Here is a 9771-nt window from a genome sequence, read left to right as displayed (position 1 = left end):
CATTTTTTCAATACGTATCAGTATTTAGAGGTACTAGTATCAGTAGTATTAGTACTATTGTCAGTATGTAGTAGTACTAGTATGTAGTAGTACTAGTATCAGTAGGTAGTAGTACTAGTATCAGTAGGAAGTAGTACTAGTATCAGTAGGTAGTAGTACTTGTATCAGTAGGTAGTAGAACTAGTATCAGTAGGTAGTACTACTAGTATCAGTAGTAAAGTACTACTAGTATCAGTATGTAGTAGTACTAGTGTCAGTAGGTAGTAGTACTAGTGTCAGTAGGTAGCAGTACTAGTGTCAGTAGGTAGTTGTGCTATTGTCAGTAGGTAGTAGTACTAGTGTCCGTAGTAGTAGTACTAGTGTCAGTAGGTAGTAGTACTAGTGTCCGTAGTAGTAGTACTAGTGTCAGTAGGTAGTAGTACTAGTGTCAGTAGGTAGTAGTACTAGTGTCAGTAGGTAGTAGTACTAGTGTCAGTAGGTAGCAGTACTAGTGTCCGTACTAGTAGTACTAGTGTCCGTAGTAGTAGTACTAGTGTCCGTAGTAGTAGTACTAGTGTCCGTAGTAGTAGTACTAGTGTCCGTAGGTAGTAGTACTAGTGTCCGTAGGTAGTAGTACTAGTGTCCGTAGTAATAGTACTAGTGTCCGTAGTAGTAGTACTAGTGTCCGTAGGTAATAGTACTAGTGTCCGTAGTAGTAGTACTAGTGTCCGTAGTAGTAGTACTAGTGTCCGTAGGTAGTAGTACTAGTGTCCGTAGGTAGTAGTACTAGTGTCAGTAGGTAGCAGTACTAGTGTCAGTAGTAGTAGTACTAGTGTCCGTAGTAGTAGTACTAGTGTCCGTAGGTAGTAGTACTAGTGTCCGTAGGTAGTAGTACTAGTGTCCGTAGTAGTAGTACTAGTGTCAGTAGGTAGTAGTACTAGTGTCCGTAGTAGTAGTACTAGTGTCAGTAGTAGTAGTACTAGTGTCCGTAGTAGTAGTACTAGTGTCCGTAGGTAGTAGTACTAGTGTCCGTAGGTAGTAGTACTAGTGTCCGTAGGTAGTAGTACTAGTGTCCGTAGTAGTAGTACTAGTGTCAGTAGGTAGTAGTACTAGTGTCCGTAGTAGTAGTACTAGTGTCCGTAGTAGTAGTACTAGTGTCCGTAGTAGTAGTACTAGTGTCAGTAGGTAGCAGTACTAGTGTCCGTAGTAGTAGTACTAGTGTCCGTAGTAGTAGTACTAGTGTCAGTAGTAGTAGTACTAGTGTCCGTAGTAGTAGTACTAGTGTCCGTAGTAGTAGTACTAGTGTCCGTAGTAGTAGTACTAGTGTCCGTAGGTAGTAGTACTAGTGTCCGTAGTAGTAGTACTAGTGTCAGTAGGTAGTAGTACTAGTGTCCGTAGTAGTATTGGGGCTGTGCTGCAGGTTCTGACGGAGGCCCCGTCCCTCTCCCCCGCGGTGGACGTCCCAGAACACGCCCACTACACCCTGGGAACGGTCGTCCTGCTGATCGGAATCACGGGCGTGATTGGAAACTCCCTCGTGATCTACGCCTTCTCCAAGTAACCAATCACACCTTCACAAAACACACACACATATCTATATATCAGTAGGAAGTATGTATTAGTAGTAGTATGTATGTGTATATATATATGTGTGTGTGTGTGTGTGTGTGTGTGTGTGTGTGTGTGTGTGTGTGTGTGTGTGTGTGTGTGTGTGTGTGTGTGTGTGTGTGTGTGTGTGTGTGTGTGAGTGTGTCTGTGTGTGTGTGTGTGCGTGCGTGCGTACATGTGTTTGTAAGTGTGTGTGTGTGTGTGTGTATATGTGTGTGTGTCTGTCTGCTTGTACGTGTGCGTGTGTATATGTGTGTGTGTGTGTGTGTGTGTAGGAGCCGCTCCCTGCGGACCCCGGCCAACATGTTCATCCTCAACATGGCGCTGGCCGACCTGCTGATGTGTGTCACCCAGACGCCCACCTTCTTCATCAACTCCATGCACCGCAGGTGGATCTTTGGGGAGAAAGGTACACGCTCACACACACGCTCACACACACACACGCACGCACGCACACACACACACACACACACACACACACACACACACACACACACACACACACACACACACACACACACACACACACACACACACACACAGGCTACATGTCTATGATAGAGCTGTAACAGGTCTATGTGTGTGTGTGTGGGGGTGTGTGTGTGTGTGTGTGCAGCCTGTGAGGTGTATGCGTTCTGCGGCGCTCTCTTCGGGATCTGTTCCATGCTGACTCTGACCCTCGTCGCCGCCGACCGCTTCTTCGTCATCACGCGGCCGCTGGCCTCCATCGGCCTGTTGTCACGGCGACGCGCCGGGCTGGTCCTGATCGGGGCGTGGCTTTACTCCTTGGCCTGGAGCCTCCCCCCCTTCTTCGGATGGAGTGAGTGTGTGTGTGTGTGTGTGTGCGTGATGTGTATGTGTATGTGTGTGTGTGTGTGTGTGTGTGTGTGTGTGTGTGTGTGTGTGTGTGTGTGTGTGTGTGTGTGTGTGTGTGTGTGTGTGTGTGTGTGTGTGTGTGTGTGTGTGTGTGTGTGTGTGTGTGTGTGTGTAAGGTTCAGGAGAAAGGTTAGTCTTTAACTAAAGTCTTGGGATGGATTTGGTTCATGAGGCTGTCTGCCTGTCTCCCTCTCTGTATGCCTGTCTGCCTGTCTGTCTGCCTGTCTCTCTGTCTGTCTGTCCGTCTGTCTGCCTGTCTGTCTGCCTGTCTCTCTGTCTGTCTGTCCGTCTGTCTGCCTGTCTGTCTGTCTGTCTGTCTGACTGTCTGTCTGTCTGTCTGTCTGTTTCCCTGCCTGTCTCCCTGTGTGTCTGCCTGACTTCCTGTCTGTCTAACTTCCTGTCTCCAGGTGCCTACGTCCCTGAGGGTCTGATGACTTCCTGTTCCTGGGACTACATGACCTTCAGCCCGGGGGTGCGCGCCTACACCATGCTGCTCTTCATCTTCGTCTTCTTCATCCCCCTCTTCATCATCATCTACTGCTACTACTTCATCTTCCGCGCGATTCGCTCCACCAACAGGTCAGGGGCCTACCTCTGACCCTAACCTCTGACCTATGACCCCTGACCCTCTCTCCCCCCTGACCCTCTGACCCCCTTACCCTCTGACCCCCTTACCCTCTGACCCCTGACCCTCTGACCCTCTGACCCCTGACCCTCTGCCCTCTGACCCTCTGACCCTCTAGTCAGACTGTATAGAATGTTTATGTTGTATATAAGATGATGTATGAGAATGATTAATACATGATTGACACATGATGTATGAATGATGTATACGGTGTATAAAGAGTAGTGTTTTCATGTTTAGGGCGGTGGGCCGGGTGAACGGCAGCTGCTCCAGCCGGGGGTCCCGGGGGGGCGGTGGCCAGCGGCTGCAGACCGAGTGGAAGACGGCGAAGATCGCCCTGATCCTCATCCTGCTCTACGTCCTGTCCTGGGCGCCGTACTCCGGGGTCGCCCTCACCTCCTTCGCTGGGTACACACGCACCGACACACGCACGCACGCACGCACGCACAAACCCACGCACCCACGCATGCACGCACACACGCACGCAAGCTAGCATGCATGCACACAAGCACGCACACGCAGGAACTCTTTCTCATGGTAACTCTATGTCCGTCTCCCTCTCTCTCTCGCTATGCTGACATGGTAACTCTATGTCTCTCTCTCTGTCTCACTCTCGCTCTCTCTCTCTCTCTCTCTCTCTCTCTCTCTCTCTCTCTCTCTCTCTCTCTCTCTCTCTCTCTCTCTATCTCTCTCTCTCTCTCTCTCTCTCTATCTCTCTCTCATGGTAACTCTATGTCTCTCTCTCTGTCTCACTCTCGCTCTCTCTCTCTCTCTCTCATGGTAACTCTATGTCTTTCTCCCTCTAGCTATGCTGACATGGTGACTCCGTATATGAATTCCGTTCCTGCTGTGATCGCCAAGGCCTCTGCCATCCACAATCCCATCATCTACGCCATCACACACCCCAAGTACAGGTACACACACGCACACACACACACACACACACACAGACACACACACACACACACACACACCCCAAGTACAGGTACACACACACTCACACACAAACGCACATGCACACACACCCCAAATACAGTTACAAACACACACTCACACACGCGCCCATGCACACACACTATTACACACGCACACACCCCAGCTGCTATGCAACGCATCGCTGTAATAAACCTCCTGAAGATGTGAGGCAGACTGCGACCCGACTTTTAGATCAACGTTCAAAGGGTTCTCCTTCGCTCTCTGCTGAACCACAACACAACACAGAAGCAATTTGAACATTCTTTATTCTTTCATGCTGTCTTTTAATTCATGTGTTTTTATTCTGTGTTTCTCTCCCTCTCCTGCTCCTCCTCACCTCTCCTACCCCTCTCACCTCCTCCTCCCCCCTCTCTCCTCCTCCTCCCCTCTCTCCTCCTCCCCCCTCTCTCCTGCTCCTCCTCACCTCTCCTACCCCTCTCACCTCCTCCTCCCCCCTCTCTCCTGCTCCTCCTCACCTCTCCTACCCCTCTCACCTCCTCCTCCCCCCTCTCTCCTGCTCCTCCTCACCTCTCCTACCCCTCTCACCTCCTCCTCCCCCCTCTCTCCTCCTCCCCCCTCTCTCCTCCTCCCCCCTCTCTCCTCCTCCTCCCTCTCTCCCCCCCCCTCCCCCTCCAGGCTAGCGTTAGCGCGCTACATCCCGTGTCTGGGCCGCCTGCTGTGTGTTCCTCCTGCTGACCTGCGCTCGGCGGGCAGCAGCTTCTCCTCCACCCGCCGCTCCACCCTCAGCAGCCAGACGTCCGGCGGCAGCGCCCGGCATCACAGCGCCAGGAAGTCCCGCCTCTCCTCCGCCTCCGACAGCGAATCGGTACGTCAGGACCGAGAGGGCTGTTCTGGGAGGAGCGCCACGCCCACCGCACGCCGGGGTCGGGGGGGTCACGGGTCAGAGGGGCAGGGGGGTCAGGGGTCTGAGGTTTGTAGGAGGAGCTCCACCTTCCGCCTAACGGTCAGTTGATCTGGTGGAGGTCAGCACCACCCCTCCCCCCTTCATCACCCCCTCCCCATCACCACTCAACACCAGCAGAGGACGGCTCAACCCTCACCCACTGCTCAAATCAAGTTTGTGCCTGTGCGTGCCCCTGCGTGTGTGTGTGTGTGTGTGTGTGTGTGTGTGTGTGTGTGTGTGTGTGTGTGTGTGTGTGTGTGTGTGTGTGTGTGTGTGTGTGTGTGTGTGTGTGTGTGTGTGTGTGTGTGTGTGTGTCTCAGGGCTGGACGGACACCGAGGCGGACGGCTCCAGCATGGGGTCGCGACCCGCCAGCCGCCAGGTGTCATGTGACCTCAGAGACACGGAGCTCCCAGAACACAGAGCGTCCGTCAGGAGGGAGAGGGAGGCCGAGGTGAGACCCGCTGCTGGGAATACTGGTTCTACTGGTTCTGATGGTTCGGATGGTTCGGATGGTTCTGATGGTTCTGGTGGTTCGGATGGTTTTGCTAGTTGCTCGTGTTCTTCAAGGTTCGCCTGTTCTTCAAGGTTCGCCTGTCCTTCAAGGTTCGCCTGTCCTTCAAGGTTCGCCTGTTCTTCAAGGTGCTTGTGTTCTTTAAGGTTCTCCTGTTCTTTAAGGTTCTCGGGTTCTTTAAGGTTCTCGTGTTCTTTAAGGTTCTTGTGTTCTTTAAGGTTTTCGGGTTCTTTAAGGTGCTCGTGTTCTTTAAGGTTCTCCTGTTCTTTAAGGTTCTCCTGTTCTTTAAGGTTCTCTTGTTCTTTAAGGTTCTCGTGTTCTTTAAGGTTCTCCAGTTCTTTAAGGTTCTCTTGTTCTTTAAGGTTCTCCTGTTCTTTAAGGTTCTCCTGTTCTTTAAGGTTCTCCTGTTCTTTAAGGTTCTCCTGTTCTTTGTTCTGACAGAGCGGGGACCCGGCTGATGGTCAAATGACCAGAGCGGCCATCGTTCGGATTCCCAGCATCGTCGTCACCAAAGAACCCAGCCCCTTCCTCCCCATTAGTCGAACTAGTTCTCGCTCTTCTCGCCCCCGGGTAGCAAATAGCAATGCAGGGGCGGGATCTGTTTCAACAGACACCCCTCACGTCTCAAATGACTGCTCCTCCCCCTTAATTTGATTGGTGGAGAACCACTAACGAAATATTTAGGTAGGTCATCCTAACGTTTACCACCTATTAATATATAATATATATATTATATATAAAATATACATACAACTACAGTAATGTGGTAATAATAAACTACAGTAACGGGTTAATAATCAACTACGTTAACTTGGTAATAAACGACAGTAAAATGTTGATTAAAAACGACAGTAACTTGGTAATAATAAACTACAATAACATGTTAATAAACAACAGTAACGTGGTAATAAACTACAGTAACATGTTAATAATAAACTACAGTAACATGGTAATAATTATTTATTTATTTAGGTTTTACAGATACCAAAACATAGATAAGTGTGAAACAGTAATCTGATGTATGCATAGTGTTTAATAAACTACAGTGGAATGTTAAACTACAGTAACATGTTAATAATAAACTACAATAACAGTTAATAATAAACTACAGTAACATGGTAATAATACGCTACAGTAATATGTTAATAATAAACGACAGTAACATGGTAATAACAAACTACAGTAACATGGTAGTAATAAAATACAGAAACATGGTTACAATAAACGAGAGTAACTTGGTAATAAACTAGAGTAATATGTTAGCAATAAATCACAGTAACGTGGTTATGATGTGCAGTGTTTAACACTTTAAAAGTCTTTCCCAAAATATTCCTGCTCTGTGTTTTATCGCCTGTGCATATTTATAATATATTGTGTTAGTTAGAAATTGATTGTTACTTTATTGCATATGGTGAGACATCTATACCATAGAAAATGTATTGAAAAATATATTGAGTGTTGTTGATGATTATTACTGTGGCGACCAGGTCGTGTTTGTGCTCTGGGGGGGGGGGGGGGGGGGGAGTTGTTTGACCACCACTGAGGTGTTAGGTTGATTGGTTAATGTGTTATATATGTTTTGTATATATATATTTTCTATGTGTTATATATATACATGTTATGTGTTATATGTGTTATTTATGTTATATGTGTTATATGTTATGTGTTATATATCTATGTTATGTGTTATATTTGTTACATGTGTTATAATATGTATCTGTTATATTTGTTATTTATGTTGTGTTATATATGTTTTATATATATATGTGTGAAAAGTGTTATATGTTATATGTGTTATATATATTTTTAAAAATAATAATAATATTAATAATAATAATAAATGAAATTTATATAGTGCTTAATATGGTACTCTAAGACGCTTTACATATTGCCCTATCAAAACTATGTAAGACAGACTAAGACAGAGGAGTCACTCATCACTATATATATGTTTCATGTGTTTTATATGTTATACGTTATATATATATATATATATATATATATATATATATGTGTTATATATATAGCCTATATGTTATATGTTGTGTTTCTGAGTTCAGTTTGCCAATAAAGGCGGTTCTGTGGTTACCGGTTACCAACTGCCCCGTGTGGTTCCTCTCTGTGTTATCAAGTTGTTAGGAGGTGTCTTCCTTCCTGTCGGAGCTTATTTTCCCGATAATGACCGGCGTTCTTTACATTATCCCTTACATGATGAATCAAATCCACCGGACATTCACGCGCGTGCGTGTTAGAGGGTGAATACCTCTTTAAATAATGCCCGGCTCATCAGCCCCCGGTAACCCCCTCACGGGCGACGTCGACCCCGGGGCCCGTCGCGACGCCAGTGGAACCGGGACAACACACCGGGGACACACCGGGAGCACCCAAGGAGCACACCGGGGAAAACACCGGGAGAACACCGGGAACACACCGGGAGCACGGCCTCTATATCGCAGGTAGGCTAAGTCCCGTTAAAACCAACCTTCTCCAGGTCCCCCCCCCCTTCCCCGGGTCTCCGGTCCCTCTCCTCCTGGTCTTCGGTGCCTCTCCACCCGGTCTCCGGTCCCTCAACCCAGTCTCCGGTCCCTCTCTCCCGGGTCTCCGGTCCCTCTACTCCCGGTCTCCGGTCTCTCTCCCCCGGGTCTCCAGTCCCTCCCCTCCCGGTCTCCGGTCCCTCTCCCCCGGGTCACGTGACGGGGACGGAACCATAACACGCGTGAGAACGAGAGAGCGTGAGGAAGGTGAGATCGCGCAGGGTACTGCGCGCCTATTGGTCCGTTGACCGGGCATTCCGGATGTTGGGGGCGGTACCAGGCCAGCATAGCGCGACTGTGATTTGCTAGAGAGGAAAGCACCTTGCCGTAAGCGCAGGTAGATGAGTTAAATATAATGGAAATATATGTTAAATATACTGGATATATATATGTTCAATATACTGACAATATATGTTCAGTATCCTGGTAATGTACAGTATGTTTAATATACTGGTAATATGTGTTCAATATACTGGTAATGTATGTTTAATATGGCCTATTGGTAATATTTGTTCATTATACTGGTAATATATGTTCAATATACTGGTAATGTGTTCAATACGGGTAATGTATGTTAAATAAACTGGTAATGTATGATCAGTATACTGGTAATGTATGTTCAGTGCTGTTAATTTATGCTAAATACATTGGTACGCTCAGTGGTACACCCAGTTGGATGTACTGGTCATTTCCCAGTACATGTTCACAGTTTATTTAGCATGGATACACTGGTAATATCTGCTGTTGATGTTTTTATATATCGCTGTATATTGTTTTACTACTAACCCTATACTATAATATATAATAATATCGTTAGATATTGTTAAATATTGTTGTATTGTGCTGTATATTGTTAAATATATTACGTATACATGTATATATTTGTATCATGTTGGCGAATGGCAATCATGGCGATATTTATACTGTTGACCTTTATATTTACAGGACGGATGAAAACACACGCATGCACGCACGCACACACACAATAATCACAATAACTCTAGCAGTAGTCCACTGGACAGCTGGGATCTGAAACACAAGTTGCCATACTCAGAGACACACACTCACAGAAACACACTCACAGACACACACACACCAAAACACTGTCACAGACGCACACACACACACACACACACACCCCCACACACTCACAGACACACACTTATAGACACACACTCACAGACACCACATTCACAGACACAGACACACACACCCCCACACACTCACAGGCACAGACACACACACCGCGGGCAGCATGGCCGCCAGGTGACCTTTGGGTTCCGGGCCGAGCGGTTGTGGGTTCCCCGCTCGGAGTTCCTCGGATAACGAGACGTTTCCTGACGGGTCCTCCTCCCGTCCAGCACCACGCCGCCGGGCCGGCCGGGGGCGTGTCCAGGGGCGTGGCCGTGGCCGGGGGCGGGGCCGCGTTCTAATCTGGTCCGGGTGATTCAGGCGTTGGGCATACCGGGCTCTCCTTTCACGCCAAATAAGGCCCTCCCCTCCCCCACCTCCCAGCATGCCTCTGGCCGGCTTGCTGTGTGTCAGGAGAACACTGCTATTCTTAGCCTGTCTCTCCAGACCCCCCGCGACACACAGACCTCCTCTCTGCTCCTCTCTCTGCTCCTCTCTCGCTGCTCCTCTCTCTGCTCCTCCTCTTTCTGCTCCTCTCTCTCTGCTCCTCCTCTTTCTGCACCTCCTCTCTGCTCCTCTCTCTGCTCCTCCTCTTTCTGCACCTCCTCTCTGCTCCTCTCTCTGCTC

At 48.1% G+C, this 9771-nt stretch overlaps 3 protein-coding genes across 3 annotated transcripts in view; 2 read left to right on the top strand and 1 right to left on the bottom strand.

Annotated features, from left to right (window-relative positions):
* LOC132473637 (prolyl-tRNA synthetase associated domain-containing protein 1-like) overlaps positions 1–1892 on the bottom strand; it is a 3884-nt gene extending 1992 nt beyond the window's left edge. The window contains exon 1 of the mRNA XM_060073842.1: positions 1881–1892. Coding sequence (XP_059929825.1) covers positions 1881–1892 — 12 coding nt within the window. The remainder of the gene's footprint in view (positions 1–1880) is intronic.
* LOC132472873 (melanopsin-A-like) lies at positions 1399–7401 on the top strand. Its single transcript, XM_060072692.1, has 9 exons — positions 1399–1536; positions 1863–1996; positions 2204–2407; positions 2871–3042; positions 3329–3496; positions 3895–4002; positions 4700–4889; positions 5288–5419; positions 5921–7401. The coding sequence occupies exons 2-9, from the start codon at positions 1891–1893 to the stop codon at positions 6131–6133; spliced, it is 1293 nt and encodes a 430-aa protein (XP_059928675.1). The 5' UTR covers positions 1399–1536; positions 1863–1890; the 3' UTR covers positions 6134–7401.
* A 2301-nt stretch (positions 7402–9702) lies between these two features.
* The window catches only part of LOC132472870 (LIM domain-binding protein 3-like), a 9380-nt gene continuing 9311 nt past the window's right edge, over positions 9703–9771 (top strand). The window contains 1 exon segment of the mRNA XM_060072686.1: positions 9703–9771. This exon segment is cut by the window's right edge and continues 285 nt beyond it. The gene's annotated coding sequence lies outside the window, so the exon portion shown is untranslated.

This window comes from Gadus macrocephalus, chromosome 15, assembly GCF_031168955.1.
Source record: "Gadus macrocephalus chromosome 15, ASM3116895v1".
Lineage (NCBI taxonomy): Eukaryota > Metazoa > Chordata > Actinopteri > Gadiformes > Gadidae > Gadus > Gadus macrocephalus.
This window is presented reverse-complemented; position numbering and strand designations above follow the sequence as displayed.

Excerpts from the sequence above, each read along its gene's own strand:
- LOC132472873 (XM_060072692.1), top strand. The coding sequence starts at position 1,891 with ATGTTCATCCTCAACATGGCGCTGGCCGACCTGCTGATGTGTGTCACC. Across the intron at positions 1,997-2,203 it reads GTGGATCTTTGGGGAGAAAG|CCTGTGAGGTGTATGCGTTC; the intron begins GTACACGCTCAC and ends GTGTGTGTGCAG. Across the intron at positions 5,420-5,920 it reads GGAGGGAGAGGGAGGCCGAG|AGCGGGGACCCGGCTGATGG; the intron begins GTGAGACCCGCT and ends TTGTTCTGACAG.